At 44.1% G+C, this 20421-nt stretch overlaps 1 protein-coding gene across 2 annotated transcripts; it reads right to left on the reverse strand.

Annotated features, from left to right (window-relative positions):
• Positions 1–2117: 2117 nt before the first annotated feature.
• Positions 2118–19801, reverse strand: LOC146830303 (uncharacterized). 2 transcript variants are annotated; one of them, XM_085604499.1, is made up of 2 exons: positions 19727–19801; positions 2118–5927 (listed from the first exon to the last, which is right to left on the reverse strand). In XM_085604499.1, exon 2 carries the CDS (start codon positions 5672–5674, stop codon positions 4514–4516), a length of 1161 nt encoding a protein of 386 aa, XP_085460625.1. In that variant the 5' UTR covers positions 5675–5927; positions 19727–19801; the 3' UTR covers positions 2118–4513. The 2 variants fall into 2 exon arrangements, with proteins under 2 accessions (XP_085460625.1, XP_085460626.1); XM_085604500.1 differs by having other exon boundaries at positions 19679–19801.
• Positions 19802–20421: the final 620 nt, after the last annotated feature.

The raw sequence follows: 20421 nt of genomic DNA on the forward strand, positions 1-20421 counted from the left end.
TCCAAACCATTCCTAGGAAAAGAGCTAATCAATGGCTGAGTTGAGGTGGAGGGGAGCTCTAACCTTTATCTGTCCTACAGCATCAAACACAATATTTGCACATGGTTTTGCAAATTATAATCATTATGCAGACCTCTCGCTGCCGTCTGCCACAAATAGATAATACCTTGTAGGGGCACTCTGCAAGAATTTTAGGCAGCATAATGGGTTCTTCGCCAGGGGGGGGTTTCTTGAATAGGGCAGCAGGGCTCCACCCCCACTTCGATTTCTGCATCAATTTTTGTCGGGTTACAAATGTTTAAATCATTATAATTTGAAAGAGGGTGATCCTCGCGCAGCTCAGGCAAAAGCAGGTACTTGCAAGAAGCACATGTGCTGGCTGTCGCAGGATTTACACGGCTTACCTGATCTCAGCCCTGGCCTTCGGCAGCCTACAACATTGTAAGGCACTGCCCTCTGATGACGCACTGCAGCCTCCCTGATTGAAAACAGCCTGGGCACTTTAAGCATAAGCCCTGGGTTTCAGATTCTGTTTGTCAATCAGCGAGGTTGTGTACTGCTACAGCCCACCAATTTCCTAACTCGTCACAGGGTAGGGTGGGAACAAGCGTCCATGTCCGGCAAAAATATCGTAAATTGTTGATTGTCACTAGTTTGGCAGCGACCTCTTAAGGATTTTGAAGGACATGGGCCAAACGTATTTTGGAGACCCCTGTTTTGGATTAGGTTTGAATTTACGAAACAATTTCAGCTCTTTCGTACCCTCTCTGGCCAGGTCACAGACAGTGCACAATCACACGCGTTCAAATTTTCAATGCATTTACATCTAATATTCAGGGATACAGCAGCAGTTCACTACTATTATAGCAAACAATTACTGTGAAAAATTATGTGACTTCCTCACATTTCTCATATGTGAGGTCCTTTTTTGATCACAAAGAAAATTGTTTTATGGATGTTGCATGAAACACAAAATTTTCTGCAAACTGTCTGCAGCAGCCTCTCCGTACATCACCCACATTAAAATAAATTAAATAAAAACGTTATTTAGACCAAAACTAATAATTATTGAAGGTCATCAGGGTAAGACTCTATGCAGAACCGAGCTACCTTTATAAAGGGGCCCCCTAAAAGCATGGGGTCCCTGTCTAGAGGGAGCAGGTTTTTAATGGGCTGTATGATTCAGATATTAAGCACCTGAAGAAAAGAAAACTTGTCATGAAAGTATACATAGATAGATGGATGGACGAGTGGGCTTAGGGTTACAGGAGAGTATGTCCAGAAGGATGAGTGGATGTATACATGAATGCGCCATCTGATGGACAAATGAATCGATGATTTTCTACTGAATTGATACATGGATGGATGAGTGAATGGGAAAGTCTCTAGAAGGATGTATGTATGTATGAACAGATGTATGTAGTGGATGATGGAAACATGGATGAATTACTGGGAGGATGATTCAGTAAATTATGTCATCCGGACTCTCTCGCTACGCAAACATTACTCCCCAACTTTTACGCCTCACTGAAATGTCACCAGCCCCCACTGGTCTTCGCCCTGCACTTTGATGGCCCATGGGCTTTACAGCTGCTGCATCAGAACTGCTGCTGTAAACAGTAAGAGGCAGCAGAATCCAAAAGGAATACTACGGAACTAATGCTTAGTGCCCTCAGTACCAGCAATGTGTTGCGACAGGGAAGGAGGGGAACCAGACACATCTCACCCCTCAGCAGTCTGTCATATTCCATATAGCAAGTGGGGTGAAGAAAGCAGGTTTAGCGCCATGTCAACATTGAATAGGCAGAACTGGTGCAACACAAAAGGTGCACTAGAGTATTACTGCCTACTGCTCAATGCAGCTGCCCATAGGGGTCAAAGTAGCATCCATTGCAGTTGGCAGGGTAAACACAGGTGTAGCGCAAGGTTAGCATTGTCACACTGAATTTGGGAGAAGTTGCAGCACCCAACTGGTGTACTAGTGCCTGTGTCTACAGCAGCAGAGGTGTACAGATGGACCTGCCCCAAGCTAGGGATCAATGATATAGGATCATAGGCAGTATGAGACAATTTGAACGTTATAAACAATGGCCAATGCTAAACAAAAACAGACAGAGTTACTTTTGATAGGTGCAGTTTATTTCTAGCATGAATGTCAATCACCCAATATATACTAGCACCACAAGTATCAAGTTTCCTTTTAGCATGAACAGGCAAATCAAGGTAAAGTGTAAGTGCAGTTTGTGCACATGGGTTGCCTTATGTCTGATTAACAGTTAAGCTATCCATAGATACATAGTGACCAGATTGATAATCAGCATTAGGCATATATAAAAGGAGAGTTTTTAAATTATATGTTAGAAAAGTTCATTAAAAAAATAATTTCATGGAATACCTTTAATAAGAAGCCATTTAATCTAAACTGTTTCATAGAAATTTCCAGAATTAATGATATTTACCCTTTCATAGAAACCAATTCATATAATGTCTTTTTTTTCCAAAGTTGGCCTTTGCATGCTTATTTAAAAATTTTAAAGCAATGGTTGCAGGTCTTACTTTTAGAAACATTTTTGTAGGAGGAATTTACTTCAGTGCTTTACTTTAAGGGGCATAATTTTAGAATCATATCTTTTACATTGTCAAATAATTGTTTGCTTTTAATTTGCTGACCCCTTAACAACTTTACCCCCTTTTAAAACCCCTAAACACCACCCATACCTGGACACTCAAAACCCCTCACCACACCTAAACTACACTCACCTCTGAACCATAAAATCCCTCATCACCATAAATTCCACCCATTCCTGAACCCTAAAAACCCTTCTGTACCATTAAACTCTACCCATTACTGAACCTTAAAAACCTACACCAGACAAACTTCGCCAATCGGTAAACTCTAAAAAGCAGTCAACACCCCTAAATTCAACACATCCATGAACCCTAAAAATCCCTGCCCATCCCCTAAACTCCACTCATCTGTGAAACCAAAAAGGCCCTCACCACCACTAAACTCCACCCATTCTTGATTCCTAACAGTAAACCCTCACCACAGCTAAACTCCACTCATTCTTGACCCTTCACAAACTCCTTATCACCCTTAAACATCACCCATCCCTGAACCCAAAAACCTCACTACCCTTAAATTCCACCCACGTTTAATGTAATGTTGGATTTTATCTCAAAATTATCTCCTTTAAAAGTTTTTCTTTTACTTTTGATTTATGTGTAATGCCTTACAATTGTCTTTCCTTAAAATTGGTTTTCCATGATTTGGTTTCCTACAATGCAGTTTCTCAATTTTAGTTTTTCCAAAAATTAACATACATTAATTAAGCGAGCGATCATTTAAAGCATCCTAATCACAGAATTGGAATGAACACAAATGACATAGGTTGAATGGCAACATTGATTAGTTTCAATGTTGTTCTCAGTAGAAGAATTGGATTTGATCTTGCACTGAGTTGGAGGTTCTTTGCTAATGGTCTGTGGCTCCGGCACCAAGGAGTAAACATGTTCACACAGAGAACTGCAATATGTGGTGGATGATCAAAACAACTTGTTAGTCATATACTGGGCTGGTTGTGCAGAATTGGTAATGCTGTTTCCCAGTTGGTTGTCTCCGTCGGACAAAGGGCAACTTTAGTTTGACACTTAAATAAGCGATTGTTTGAACTCTAATCCACAACTAGCAGAACTTATCTTGCGTCTTCTGCACAGAGACTTGAGAAAGCTCTTCTAGAATTGTCTGGAATAAGAGACCTACAGCCAGACAAACAGTGAGCATTTGGGAGATATACTGGGTAATCACCCAGGAAACACTCAAAGAACTATTAATTTAAGCGAGAATGTTAAGATAAAGAGCAATTGAGTAAATTATGGTTTGCTTAAATTATCTGTATTGAGAATTGGTTCGGCTTGTTTACCCAATTAGAGTATGTTCTTCAGGTATCAAGGTCTCCTTTCTAACTTTGTTAAAACAAAAGAATCAAAAGGAAATAAAGGTAAGTTGCAAGTGAACTGGTTATGCCAATCTGGCTTGAGGAGTTCCCCAGAGTCCAAGCCTCCTCCTGCCCACCTACAAAAATAGCAGTTATAGTTCTTTGTCGAAGTAGTATTTGTAAACGCATCAATCATAATTCCGGCACCTTCTTCAAAGTAATAAAGGTCTTGTAAGTTGATAGGAAATTGCCTCCAACCCATAAGAAGATTTCTCTTAGTAGGGCCCTGTTGTGTTCACATTTGCACTACCAATCTCTGAGGCCAATTGCAAGTTGCAGCTGGTCTTTATAAAAACTGTTAATCGTGCCCCAGTTAGATTCTCCTACCTTATCTCAACACTGACTACTGCATAAGCCCTTCTCAAATTTTGAATAGGGTGATTCCCAGAAGTATGAATGCATCGATGTTTTAATAAAACTGTCCTCCTACTAAAGCTGATCTTGCAATCTGTACCAGTGTGATTTTTCTCCATTATGGATCATTTGATGCCTGTAAAAATCTGTAAGGATTGACTTCAAGTGTTTTTGCAATCGGTACACAAGTATGGCTTCTCCCCAGAATGGATTGTCTGATGACTAACTGGAGCTGATGTGGGAGAGAAGCTTTTCTCGCACCCACTACACTGGGGTGGTTTCTCCCGAGTATGGATTCTCTGATGCCTATAAAGACTTGAGCATCGACTGAAGCTTTTCTTGCACTCAGTACACTGGTATGGTTTCTCCCCAGTATGGATTCTCTGATGACAAACCAGTTGTGAACTTTGAACAAAAGTTCTCTCACACTCTGAACACTGATAAGGCTTCTCCCTAGTATGGATCATCTGATGCGTGTAGAGTTCAGAGTTTAGACTGAAGCTTTTTTGGCACACTGTACATTGGTATGGGTGTTCCCCGGTATGAATCTTCTTATGTGACTGTAGTTGAGAGAGTAGACTGAAACTTTTGTCACACTCACTACACTTGTGTGATTTCACCCCAGTATGAATTTTCCAATGATTTAATAAGCCAGAGTTATCAGTGAAGCATTTGTCACACTCAGTACATTGGTACGGTTTCTCCCCAGTATGGATTCTATGATGCAGTACGAGAGATGACAGAAAAGAGAAGCTTTTCTGGCACTCTGGGCACTGATATGGTTTTTCCCCCGTATGAATCCTCTGATGAGAGTAAAGATTACCCCTTTGACTGAAGTTTCTTTCACACACTGTACATTTGAATGGTTTTTCTCCAGTATGGATTTTACGATGGCGGGAAAGAAGTGCGCTATCACTGAAGCTCTTCTCACACATTTTACATTGGTATGGTTTCTCCCCAGAATGGATTCTTTGATGATATAACAAAGCTTTTCGGTAAGTGAAGCTTTTTTGGCACTCTGTGCACTGGTATGGTTTTACCCCAGTATGGATTCTTTGATGCTTCTTCAGGTATGACTTTTCAGTGTAGCTTTTCCCACAGTCTGTACACTGGTAAGGTTTCTCACCAGAGTGGATTCTTTGGTGATTTAATAAAGATGACTTGTGGGTGAAGTTTTTCTCACACACTGTACACAGGTACAGTCTCTTAGGTGCCTGAATGTTCTGGTGCTTGAATATATTTGTACTTTGAGTGAAACTCTCCATGCAATCCATATGCGTTTTCTCACCAGCATAAAGGTTTTGATATAACAAAGCCATCATCAGTGAGGTTTAAAGATAATTCTCCAATATGTAACTTATTGAACCTGGTGGTAAACGTTGGGACTGGCACTCTGTACACTTGCAGGGAATTTCGCCAAAACAGACCAGATGTGTTGAAAGGTCCAATCTTCTAGTGTTTCCTCTCACTCCTGGCTGTGGTATGATTATTTTACTACTATTGTTGAGGAAAGAAATGCTGCTGTGTTCGCGTATCATACTGTACAGCAGATCCGTTCATCAGCAAACATTTAGGCTGTGAAAGAGAAGAAAAGCAATTGTAAAGGAGTAGTTAAAAGACATCTGGTGTTCACTTATTATGAACCAAAAACATTAATATCTGCAATTTCTTTAAAAGAGTGTACAAGTATACAAATCAGCATTGGTTGGGAGTGCTGAGACTTGTGTTTGTTTTTACCTCCTGGTACGGAAGGAGATGTAAGCAACATGTTTAATAAATGCTGATGTACTGTGTCGTATATGAATGCAGATGGAGGCACTTTTAGAGAATTCAAGGTCATTGTTGCAGCTTAGTTTTTACAAGTTGTTCATCAACATTTACATGTACATGAAAGGGAGACGATGGATAGGTAGACTCAAGAAGAAGAGTACACTACGGGCCACATGTATGAACCCATTTTGCATTCGCAAACAGGCCAATTTCCTGAATCTGCCTGTTTGCAAATTCAAAAAAAAGGCTTTTCCTATGTGTCAAACCCTATTTTGCAATTTGGTAACCTGTTGCCGAATTGCAAAATAGGTTTGCGATTCAGTATTTAGAAGGGGCGCATTTACAAATACTAATTTGCAGTGGTATGTATGAATGTTTCGTGACCGTGAATGTGGTTGCAAAACAATCACATCCTACCACCAACTTTAAGTTGGTGGTAACCCATTCGCGAATGGGTCCACTCAAAGGAACGACATTTTGTACCGTATTATTTGTCAACTGCACAGCACCTATTGCTGTTTTCGGTGTTTCTTCTAATTTCCCCATACTTCATGCTGTGGGAATTCTTTGTAATTTACAGCTGCAAGAATACAAACGTGTCACTCAGCAACGGATTATGATGGGGCATAGTAAAACTTTTAAAAGCAGAGACTTTCAATGAAAGTTTCAAAATCGTTTTTTAAAGTACTTCTGATGACAATCAGCAAAGTGTGCTCTGAAAATAGCACAACAGTTATTGTAAATGCAATCACAACTCTGGATGCAGCATTATAACAATGTTTATGAATGAAAAATACTGTCAATATGTGTCTACCTTACGACGGAGCACTTTCACTTCTGTGAAGCAAATCGAACACTCCAACCTCAGCTGTTCCTTCCTCTCTGAGCGAATTTACAAACCACTCTCACATTTTATTGTCCTCCAAGGCGCTTATGGTATGATGAGTCTCTGGCTGTTTAACCACTGTTCCACAGAAGTGGTAATAAAAACGTTATAGTGTTTAAAAAATAACAGCGTGCAAGGCTTCCTTGAAGCTGCTCTTGGCAAATTAAAGCTTGTATTTCTAGAAAAAGAGCTTGAATCTAGATTATATTTTGGATGCTTGAGAGGGGATTGCATTTGTCATTTCTGCAGGTCGAGTAAACACTAGGAGTAACAAGCATAAGCAAACCACATTTTTATTGCAGCACAGTATAAACAGGCTTGATGAAAACACACACCACCAAGCATTCGTGCAAAGAAAAGACTTGCATACTGTTGACAAAACAAAGCAGCTGCGGCCCGTAATAGTATGAACTGGGCTAGCTTATAGAATCCTCCTTCGAAACCACCTATACCACACCCAACACTGAATGGGGAAAAGTGTCATTCGGCTTAACAGATGAAAAACTGAAATTCTAAGTGTACCAGACACTGCCTCTTCTCTGTTTTTTTGGGGCCCCTAGTCTCAGAACTGCCCCCAATGCCTCTCAGAAGTTTCCAGTATCTTAGCCAGAGGCAGGCTCCCGGTAAATAACGAGCCCTGCATTGGCTTTCTTTAGCAAATACCGTGATGGGAAGGAGGCGGTGCAAGTGAGGAGGAAACAGATGGCCATCAAAAAGCTGGGCATGGAAACTCCATTTGAAAACAAGCAGTGGTGCACGAAGGATGGCAGCAATGTTGGGAGAGAGTGGGTGCGAGCAAAGAGGCAACAGATGGTCAGAGCTGGCCAACCAAAAGAAACAATTGGTGATGTCCCCCTGGGAGGGAACCAAGCACCCAAAGGTGGGAGAGATTTGCACTATGGACCAACCACAGTAAATCAATTTTGAAAGACAGGCCAACCAACCAAAAGGGCTGGTTATGTTGAAAGCCCATAGACTGAATGCAGCATGCTTTGCAGAGCAGCGCAAGAGCTGTCCAGGCTCGACCTGAAATGCTCCTGTTGGTGGGTCAAATACAGAAAGCGAATAAAGCATTAAATAGTTACAAGGTAATTAACTGATACTAACATGAAAGGTATTCAATCTTGAGCAAGGATTTGCTCTGTGGAGTACTGTATACAATTCTGTCTCCTGGACAGACATCTGGAGGGTGTCTGAAGCAAGACCACAAAAAAGGGGCTTCGAAATGCAGTACAGAACCTACAAAGCATCCATCAAAAAAGTCAAGGGCTCTCACTACCTGCATTGCCAAATATTTAAGAGATGCGCACATCAATAAAGCTGCTAAAATCCATAACACGACAGGCACTTCAGACAACGCAAAACTCACTAAATAACTGTACAAATACCTTGGCGTAGAGTGGAGTAGAATGTCGTAGAGTGGTATGGAATAGAGTATTATGGAGTGGTGTAGAGTAGAGAGGCAAAGAGGGTGTTGCGTAGAATGGAGTAGAGTAGTGTAGTGTAGTGCAAAGTGAAGCAGCATAGAGTGCACTGGCTTTGAGTAAAGTGGTGTAGAATGCATTGGCATAGAGTGCAGTGATGTAGAGTAGAGTGGCAAAGAGTAGAGTGGTGCAGAGTAGACTGCAATGGGGTAGGATAGAGTGGAGTAGTGCAAGGTAGAGTGGTGTACAATGCAGTGGCATCAGTCCCCATGCATCCCGTGCCTTGTTCCTGCCTACCACCTCAACTACTCCTTACCTGTTTCCGGATGGATCTCCTACCCGCACTTCAGCAGCCCTCCCTACCGCCCACACGCTCCTCACCGTCCCGGGACTTACTTAATGGCGGCCACTGTGTGAAAGGCAATCCCGCATCTGGACCGTGCCCAGAACCAGAAAACCTGGACCGATCACTCCCCAGTGAAACTCAGCTGCGTACCTCTGGTTGCTCAATACTGCTACCCCTGCGCCGCACCACACACCAAAGTAGGAGCCTTCACCTGCGCCTACTGCCAGTTCACCTGCAATCACCTACCCACACACCCCAATCAAGCACCAAGAATACCCCCAGCCAACACCACACATCACAAAACTCCCTCACACCAACACTCCCTCGCATGCATACTACTCAACACACGATCTTTTGGCAAACAAGAACCTAAATCTGTGACCTGCTGAGCAGCAACAAACCATACCTCCTCTTCCTCTCAAGTGCTCAACATCCACCGAGAGTGCCACCCCATTCAAAGAACATCTGCACTTCAAGCAGCAAATCTCAGAGAAATTCACCCTGAATGGACCCCCGTCTGCCGATGGCCTGGACCTCAAGCCACCTTCACCAGCCTCATCAGATTTCATCACCCCCTCACCATCGACTTCAGAGCCTACGTATTGCTCAGTGACCTCAAGTTCCGCCTGAAAGACAGAACCAACCCCTGCCCCACAGCTCTCCTCGAAAGCCTGAACTACATTGGACTTACCCAGCTAGTCACAGGACTAACAGACGCCGAAGGGCAAACATTGGATTCCATCTTTACCTCCAGGAACAGCATCAAATAGATTTCTGCATCCCAACTCACTTGGCCTGACCACTCCATCATCCACTTCCAAATCAACAAACTGCTAGTCAAAGCACCCATCAGTATCGGCCTACCGAACAGCAGCTGGAGCAAAATCTCAGAAACAGTTTAGCTCAACACCCTCAGCACAAATCAACCCAAGACCACAGACAATCTCAACAAGGACATCACCAACTTCAAAACTAGACCAAGAACTGTGCAAACTCCCTCCTACCCATCAAGTCTAACAAGTAGAGCCAACAAACAAGCCATCTGGTACACTGAGGATCTTCAAAATGCCAAACAGCACTACAAACTGCTAGGAAAAAAAACACGATACCACATATAGAACCATCTATAAGGCGGCACTAAGACGCTACCACCAACAACTGAAAGACAATAAGAGCGCTAGCTGAACACATTGAAGGGTAGATCCAACAGCTGCAAGGAGATTTCCTCGTTTGTCAAAGACTTTACCACCCCCTCGGTCTCCTGCAGCATCACTCCTCCCCAAGAACTCTGCGACAACCTATCAAACGTCTTCCACAGAAAACTCACAAACATCTACAGCAACTTGCCAACCTACCCAACATCGACAAAATCAGTGACCTGACTGAATGGACAACCCTCACCAGAGACAATACAACAACGATCATGCTGACCATCCACTTAGCAGCCCAAAAGGATCCATGTACCTACCACGTCTCCCACCTGGGAGCATCATAAATCAGCACCACCCTCACTCACATCATCAACTACTCCATTACATGTGCCACACTCACAGAAGCCTGGAAGCATGCAAGCATGCAGCGGTGACGGGCCTCCTCAAGCAGTCGAACTTCCGACCTATCTCTTTCCTACCCTACCCAGCCAAAGTGATAGAGAAAGCCATCTAAAAGCTATTCACAGCCCACCTTGAGCTACACTACCAACTGGATCCCACTCAAGCAGGGGTCAGAAAGAACCACAGCACTAGAACACTCATCTCAGCCACTGATGACATCCAGACCATCATGGGCTGAGGAGAAACAGCGGCCCTCATCCTGCTAGACCTCTCCATGACATTGAACACGGTCTCCCACTGCACACTCATCAAATGACACCACAAGGTCAGCATCCAAGGGCCCGCACTCAACTGGGTCTGCTTCTTCCTCATGAGAAGAACCCAAAGAGTCAGATGACAAGCCTTCAAATCAGCAATCAAGAACTTGATCTATGGAGTTTCTCCGCAATTGTCTCTCAGCCCAACCCTGTTCCACATCTACATGACACCACTCGCCATCATCATCCAATCCTACGGCATCACTATCATCTCCTATGCAGACGACACACAATGCATACTCTCTCTAATGGACAAGCCACCCACTCCCAGAGCCATCTTCACCAACTGCATGACCATGGTAGCAGAATGGATGAAACCTACTGCTTGGAGCTCAGCTCCGCCAAAACAAATGTACTGGTCTTCAGTAACAAGACCTCCCCATGGGACGCACCCGGTGGCTGACAGAGCTAGGGCCAATAACCACCAACAGTGCCAGGAATCAATCTGGACGACAAGCTCAGCATGACGGCATAAGTGAACACAGTGAGCACCACCTGCTTTCACGTCCTATATATATATAATATATCCAACAGTAAATCTTCCAGTGACTACCACTGAATACTAGACTGTAACGCAATCGCTCATCACAAGCAAGCCAGACTACAGCAGTGCACTCTACATCAGAATTCCCAAGAAGTTCCTAGATAAACTTCAGACCATTCAGAATGCTGCAGCAAGACTCTCCCAAGTCGCACCCACATCTCACTCCACCACAGAGAGCTCCACTGGCTCCTCATGTACAGATTCTAAGACTAACACAACACGGGTCCGGCATACCTGAATAACCACAAACACTTTCGCCAGACTGCAAGACACCTACACTCAGCCTCATTCTCACTTGCACACATACCCCACATTCACAAAAGAAGAGCAGAAGGTAATTTGTTCTCATACATCACTCCAAAAATATGGAACTACCTACCTCAAGACATTAGGCCCCCATCCTCACTTCTTAAGTTCCGCAAAAAGAGAAAACATGGCTCTTCGAATAACTCTATAGGGACCACTCACTTACACACCTGCTGAAGCGCCTAGTTACCCTCGGAGGTGAGCAGTGTGCAATAAGTCGACATAACAAGGGTATAAAATAGCCCGGGGCTCTCTGCAGCATGAATTATAGAGAACTTTCAATAAAATCGTGCCTTGCATAATACACTGATGACATTTATATTACAGATGTTATGATGACTTAAAAGATCACCTGGAGAGGGATGAACCGAATTGTGACGTTGCTAGTTCGACACTAGTATAGAATGAACTTTGACTAATCAAAAATTGCACATTTTAATGTGATATCCCTTGGATATTCATCATCCAGTGAGAGTAAAGATTTAGCATCAGACTTCCTACAGAGGTGTGCTACCTTACAACTTACAAATACACTGAGAAAATTGCAAGATCTGATATAGTTTTTAACTTTGTATACGCTTACCTGCCACATTATGATGTACCTGCAACATATGATGAGCGAGTGAAGCCCAAATATGATTTAGTGATGCCTACAGCTTCTGAAAAGAATTGGAAATCTATACATACATACTTGGACTGAAAGTAGACATGTTAGAGAAGAAACGTCTCCAAATGCAGCATATGAAGAAAAACCTGGTCACTAGGGTGGTTCCTAGCACTTCATACTACACATATGTGGTTATAACGAGGGACAGATGAGCTCATCATATTTGCATTCAATTTCAGATTACGTTTTTACTTCAGAGAAAATTCTCATGACTTTCCAGACAGACATTTTGAAAGAATGCCCTTTTGTGCAGAGAAAGCAAATTACTGTAGTTTATCTTCCTCAGAAGCAGCAAACTAAGCAGGTATACCTACTTATGTGCACTACACGTGCGTTCAGTGCAATGGGCCACGATACAAAATTCTAATGACTTCATTTTAAAAAAAAGTTTTTATTCATTTTACAGCTCACAACATGTTTTAGTTTAATATAGGAAGTATATTGGAATTACAGCAGGCATGTGGTCCCATGGGAGTCCTGGGCCCCCAGCATACAATCTCTCCTTCAGTTAGAAAGAGTGTATCAAGTTTGTTAGAGTGATACAGGCTTGAACCCCTAAGTGACCGCATCACTGGAAGTCAAGTTGATGATTCACCACTGTTCTCTGAGGTGAGTACAGTTCACACAATTGGGATCTTTTGAGTCATGGGAACTTGCATTTTCCCAGGGGCCAAATAGCTTGGTCTGTGGTGTGACCAAAGGCCGCACTGATGCCAGCAAGGTGGCAGCTGGTGGAGAGGGGGGGCAGGGATGGTAGGGCTGGTAAGGTGGGGAAAATAAAGCATGCGTGTCTAGTACCTGGATTTGCCAATGTGAAACCAGAAAACCTGGGATCAATCCTAGCTTCCCCACTTTACCAAATTTTGTGATCCTAAACAATTGTTTTATTTCTCTTTTGCTCCTTTGTCTTCGTTATCACCTACAATAGGACCTTGAAATACACTTCTGGATGAGCACTGTAAAAACCTTCGCCTGTACTTGAATTAATGAACTGTAATATTGTTCATGTATAATTGCAACTGAGACCACCCAAAGGGTGCACATAACTGATTTGCCTCTTAGTTCACTATTGCATTGTTGTCTGGCAGGGGGCATGTTTTTCTCTAAATTCATATTTGAAAACTATCACTTAAAAAAAAAAATACTTCTCAATGCACTGATATAATCTTATATACTACTGTGAAACGGTTCCACATGTTAATGAAATACTTTTTTAAAATTTTGAATAGAATTTAGCATCTTTTTACACATTTGCTGTAAGATGTCTTTAAAAATGAAGGTGTTCATTCAGTAAAGAGGTGCAACAAACACTAGCAACTTCCTTTTTTATCTCCAATTAAGCTTTAAATACATGTTTGGTCGTTTATTTCACATCTTTTTAATCTTAGTGCTGAATCAAGTAAACAGCAACCCAGTGGTGTTGACCAGGTGGGCAACTGTAAAAGTCAGGAGGGCCGGACTTTGGGTATCACTGTTTTAAGTACATTGGACATGACTGCCGGGTCACCGCCTAAGATTTGCGACGGCTTCATGTGTGTAATAAATAGAATCCACACCCTATCAAATGTATACACCCTGTGCCGGACTACAGAAGATATGTTCTCCATTGCATAAAATTGGCCAGCTCTAACTCCACTGGCGAAGTCATTGGTTGTTTTCACAACTGGGCCACTGACAATCATGTGGCAAGCAAAATGTTCAATTATTTTTGCATGGGGTCTGGGGAGAGGGGGGAAAAGCTATCCTCACCCAGGTCTCCTGCCAATAGGACCTGTGGCTGGAGTAGTAAGACCATTGCTGTTATGGATATAAAATGGGATAGGATCTTGCTCCAAAATGCCTATGTATGCATGACCACCATACATGAATTAATGTGCCCTTTTCCGAAAAGCCCATTCAATAGACATCGAGCCCTCAAACATTGCTTTTAGTCTAACGGGTGGGAGATACCATAGGGTCATGATTTTATAGGTGTTTTATCATACTGAACACCGCTTGACAACTTGATCGCCCTTCAACATAATGCTGACCACGTGCCCTCTCGGCTTTTAATCCAAGTCTCTCCCACTACAGAATGTACTTGTGTTTGGAAATAATAGTAAGATTTTGGAAGGTTTTATAAAGGCAACTAATGCCCTTTTTCCTGATCCTGTTGAAGAACAGATTCTTGAAGGGAGCATTCCCTACAGATTTATCCCTTGAGAGCTCTGGTTGATACCCCATGCCATAGTAGATTTGGATTCCCCAAAGAACACAGTCATTGATAATCCCCAAGTAAGCCCCCAGCAGCCTGATATTGCTGCTTACCCCCAACCCCCTGCTCTCCCAGAATGGAGGCACCTGCTACTTACATGTTAGAAACCCTGTTCCGTGCTGAACAAACTAATGTACAGAAAAACTGAAGCTAACAACGGCAGCCCAAGTGGATCCCCCCCCAAAATGAAGGGCCTTCAACAATGTGTTAAGTTGAGTCTACAAGTTGATGGTGGGGGTAGCTCAACGGTTTGGGATGGTTTGCCACCAGCCCAAAAAGCCTCTTGTTTCAATCGAGCCATAGTTTTGGTTGTCCAAGCGTATCACCCAGTGTTGCTGAATTGGAGAAGTAGTGGTTTTGAGGAACGTGAATAAATGTCAGTGTTTGACTGAGAATGGGTCTCTTTATCTCGTTTGCGGCAGAGTTCTTTCTTCCACATCACTGCAGTCCTCGGTTGGTGCCACTGATCATCCGCTCCTCTTCTTCGGGTAGGCTGGCTGCTGTATCTGGTGGTCATGGTCCAGGTAAGCCCAGTTGCTCTTGTGCTTCATGTAGATCCTTGACGATAAGGCGCTTGCCTTTCAGCAAGATGTGTAGGCAAGACAGGTAGACCCATCTGTAAGCACTTTTGTCCCGCTGGAGGTGAATCACAATTTCTTTAATTTGTCTTTACTGTGAAGGGGGGACATAGAAATATTTTGGTGGACTTGTGGAATCCATTATGATTCAGGTTCCATTTTTGTGATACGTAAAAGGAAACAGAAGAGAGTATGAAGGCCTGCTGACATGTAGTTGAACTGGCTATGTCGTTGCTATAACCTCAAGGTTTTCAAAACGTTCATGACTCCCACCGGCCAACACCGTCAAATCGCACTGACTCAACATCATATCCATACCAATGACACCAAGCTTCTCGATGTACCAATAATCCTCCACCACCAGAACCAACTTCCACAGATGTATGATGAACGTCACCGACTGGATGAAGGACCACTGTCTCAAGCTTCACTCGCACAAAACGAAAGCACTCATCTTTGGGAACTAAACCTTGCCATGGGACGTACCTTGGTGGCCTGCTGAACTCTCCCCTCTCCCGCTCGACAGACCATGCCTGCAACCTCTGCATCATCTTGGACAGCAAGTTATCTATGCAGAAACAGGTAAATGCAGTCTTATACGCCTGCTTCCATACCCTACGCATGCTTTGTAGGATTTTCAGGTGGCTACCAATCAACACAAGAAGGGCCGTCACTCAAGCCCTTGTCACCAGCAGGCTGGACTACTGTACCACTCTTTACGTAGGAATCACTGCAAGCCTCCTGCAGAGACTACAGACTATGCAAAATGCAGCAGCAAGACTCATCCTTGACCTTCACAGACGGACTCACATCACCCCGCACCTCAAGCAGCTACACTGGCTCCCGATCCAGAAGAGATGGCAGTTCAAGATGCTGACCCACGCACACAAAGCCCTGTACGACGAAGGACCAGCATACATCAACAAACAAATGACCTTCCACCAACCAACCAAACACCTGCGATATGCCTCCTTTTTACTCGCTGACACCCCCTGGATCCGCCGATCGAATAGTGGAGGACTCTCCTTCTCTCACCTGGCAGCCAAATCCTGGAACGACCTCCTGTACTCAGGCACACCGCATTGCTCCGGGAATTCAGAAAAGGACATGATCATTCGAATGAGCAGAGCTCCGCAAAGCAGCTAGCGCACCTTCAGACACTCATGGGTGATTTGCCGTGCATTATAAATTCTCATTGATTGAAGGTCTTGAGAAATGGTAAAGTCACAAGTGTATGTGACAAATCGTGCCTAAGCTTCATTTGCTAATTTCATAAATCAATGCCCATATCTAGCCAAATATATGATTCTGATAAATGAATATAGAAATGATTGGAAAACCCCTATTGTTTCGCTGAGCAACTGGCTCTAATTGGCTATACAGCATTTCAGAGAGATGAGAGGGAACGTGTGACTTGCACCTCGGCAAGAAAGAGCATGCTCTCTGCTCCTAAGGGATGACCTGCAGCTCAAAGAGGGATTCTGGCCATGCATCTCGGAAAGAAAGAGCCAGGCTTTTGATGTTGAGAGACAATTTGCACATCAGAGCGATTAAGAAGAAGTAACTGGCAGTGGGCTGTATACTGCTAGGAGGCAGTGTGTGAGTGAGAGAGAGGATAATAGTGTGCTTGGGATATAAAGGTGTGTGTGCAAGAGAGAGACTTTCTTCTACATACCTTGGAGTGAGACTGCACCTCAGCAAGGGATGGTGGCCAGCAAACCAGAGTCTGTTTGTTTTTCCAGAGGACTTAAGCAGCGTTGCGCAGGCCTGTCACATGGCAAATGATGGTGTCACTTTTTTCCTCACTGTTTTTTTCTTTAACATTTCATTGAGATCCCAAATAGTGCAGCAGGGACGTGACTGCTGTATTTGTTCGACCCAATATGTTACACCTTTCTAAATCTGTTGTTAATATGAAGAAATAGTGTGCGTTTTTATTTATCCTGAAGAAATCCGCTGAGTCCAGACTATAGCCCAAAATTTATTTTTACATGTTTACAGCTTTAGCAACAGTGAAAAGAAAGCATGCTTATCGCCATCGCTCTCTGTACCCACTTTCAACCAGATTTGAAGTCTGGGAACGATAGCCCCTGAGGCTCAAAGCAGTACAAAAGGGGGTGGTGATGGACGGAGCATCAGAACCAATCAAACACTCACACCCAGTCAACAGATCTGGGTTTGATCCATCACCGTTCTTTAGCCCACTCTGCCACCCCAGTTCAGACATGGCCATATGCAAATCAGTCTGACCCTGTGCCTCATGGGAACAGTCCAGCCCGAACTGCCAAGACATGCCATCCCTGGACCGGAATCAAGCTTCCTAGGACCGGTTTCTGGCATTTCAGCTGTCTTCAGCCAGGCTTGCTTGAATCCAGTGGCAAAGTGAGCAAGGGACTCAACGTCTGAGCATACCCTGCCAACTTGTGGCGAACAAAGCAGTACAAAAGGGGGTGGTGATGGACGGAGCATCAGAACCAATCAAACACTCACACCCAGTCAACAGATCTGGGTTTGATCCATCACCGTTCTTTAGCCCACTCTGCCACCCCAGTTCAGACATGGCCATATGCAAATCAGTCTGACCCTGTGCCTCATGGGAACAGTCCAGCCCGAACTGCCAAGACATGCCATCCCTGGACCGGAATCAAGCTTCCTAGGACCGGTTTCTGGCATTTCAGCCGTCTTCAGCCAGGCTTGCTTGAATCCAGTGGCAAAGTGAGCAAGGGACTCAACGTCTGAGCATACCCTGCCAACTTGTGGCGAACAAAGCAGTACAAAAGGGGGTGGTGATGGACGGAGCATCAGAACCAATCAAACACTCACACCCAGTCAACAGATCTGGGTTTGATCCATCACCGTTCTTTAGCCCACTCTGCCACCCCAGTTCAGACATGGCCATATGCAAATCAGTCTGACCCTGTGCCTCATGGGAACAGTGCAGCCCGAACTGCCAAGACATGCCATCCCTAGACCGGAATCAAGCTTCCTAGGACCGGTTTCTGGCATTTCAGCCGTCTTCAGCCAGGCTGGTTTGGGGTGCACAAAACTACTGACAGCTGGAAGAGAACAGGACGAGCAAGCAACAAGTGGCAAGATGGCGCAAGCAAGCCACAGCATGGACGGTGGGAGGGGTGCAAAAGGAGTAAGCAACACCAGGGAGAGTGGGAGGAGGGTGGATGGGGTTAGGGACCTGGAGCAAGGGAAACAGATTGAAAACACACGCACTCTTAATGAGTGCGACTTTTTCCTATTTTATTTATTTATTTATTTTTTAAGTACCTTCAGAAACGCTCAGCCAGTGGAAGGACACTGGTTCCAAATAGGAAGCTGTACTTGGGCCATGCGCAGACAAACACAGGAACAGAAAGAGAAAGCAGGGGGTGCAGACCAATGAGAAGCAAGGAAATTAGGGTTATGTCGAAGCCAACCAATGGTAGGTAACGGTAGGGCCCTAAGCCCTTTAGTGTTTTTATTTACATGAGATCTCGCAATCAACAGCACATGAGCTGTCTCAGGCGAGACTTAAAAAGGTGCTACAGTCAGGATTTGACACAGCGTAACATGCAGAGTGGTTGGAAACCAGTGTTGAATAAAGGACTTAAGATAGAGACACAAGCCAGCGGCAGGCAAGTAAAGCAAGGATATCTATGAGGGAGCTGGCAACAGAGGAGTTTGCAATAGTAGTGATGGAAGCTGGATGAATGTGCAAGGGCAATTCCTGAGAGACAAAGATGTACTGCAACTAAGTGGATTTTAAGGGTGAGGAGTAATGTTATTATGGTACATAGTCTGAGTGGGCCCAGTTAGCACTGCTCTCGAGTACAAATAACACACTGAGGAAGAAAAGTGCACCATTAGTTTTAACAATCCTTAAAAGTTGGAAGAAACAAGAAGCCAGCCGGTGGATGAAAACTAAAGAAGTCACAGTGTGCAGGAAGATGAAGAGCAACTAGTTCCCAGGTTAACCAATCTCTCGTTGTAGCATTAAGTAAACGAGAACAATTCATGGGTAGCAAGTAGGGTTAACGGTAAATCGATTCAGAGATATCACCCACATGGATAATTAGTACAAGTAATAAAGAGCAGCGTGTGCAGAGTAACACAATCAAGGGCAGCGCCACAGTGCACTCTAAAAGCAATTCAGAAGTAGCAGTCAAACAAAAAATATAACTGCATAGAACAGCAGGGAGCAATGTGAAGGGATACCAAGAGTTAACAAGTGGGACGTGATGCAGAATGAAGCATTTCCGAAATGGCAGCAAAATGCTGCATGACGCAATTGACACCTCTGATCCTGCAGGGGTCTCAGAGCAGCACTGGGGCTACGGGAGGCTTGTGGGTGGCGGTCTCAAGGGAGCCCGGAGGCTACAGAAGAATGAAAGGTGTACCGAGACCAGCAGAGGGGCTCGGGGAATAGCCGAGGCTTGAAGGAGTCAACATTGAGATGACTGAGGCTGAAAAAGCGGTTTCAAAACAGCATTGATCCTGGGTGGGTCCGTGGAGCGCTGATAGGGCGCGGGGGTGCAGAGGCTTCAGGGGTGAGGTTGGGGATCCTTGAAGCTGGGTGGGGGCTGCAGGGAGGTTGGACCCTGGTGCTGCCGGTTCATAGCGGTGTGAGAGGCATACCAAGGCTGCTACAGACTCGGAGCGCCAATGTAGCTCTTGCAGAGAAAGTACATACCGGCACACGGGGGTGGGGGGGTCAATATAGGCTGAAAGACAGACTGACCAGAGCCGGCGGCCGCAAAGTTCGTCCTCAACTCTCTCCTGTGTGTCTGTCTGGCTGAAGCAACTGATGGGAAACAGATAGTCATGGACACAGAGGGAGGACTCTTTGTTACCTAATGAAAGTGACTACCCCATTTCAAGATGGCGGATGGATCGCTGAAACCAATTTCTCTTATGCGGCGTCCATCATAGAAAGGTGCAGGTCACACGCAGAGGTGAGCCCCACGTACCAAGCCGAGCCACAAAATACTCGTTTCCCGCGACCGTTAGAGCCGTTGCTTTGGGTCTTTTAGTCACGACAAACTGTTTTGCAGACGTTAATACAGGCTTCGTGCTTTACTGTCGCTTCTTGTGGTATTTACCTAATGAATTTAGCACGGATGCAACTTATGCATACATCCCTAGATCCTTTGGCGTTCCACACATCCTAATTCACCAGAACCAAGTAAAAATAAATATTCTACAAATTGTTAAATGAACAAAAATAAAGTACCTTGGTTGAAGAAATGGCTACTCAATGTAACAGCAATCCTAAATTAGGTCAGGCTCAATTAGTGCCTTTAAATCACACTCCAATTTAGTTTAACTCTTCTTGCTCAACTGTATTGATAAAAGTGATCTCATGATACCAGAGTTGTGTGTTTTTCAAACCAAAAACAGAATTTTGAGCAGCAGATTGCTTTCATACTAAAGCCA

This window comes from Triturus cristatus, chromosome 5_1 (genome assembly GCF_964204655.1).
Source record: "Triturus cristatus chromosome 5_1, aTriCri1.1, whole genome shotgun sequence".
NCBI classification, from domain to species: domain Eukaryota; kingdom Metazoa; phylum Chordata; class Amphibia; order Caudata; family Salamandridae; genus Triturus; species Triturus cristatus.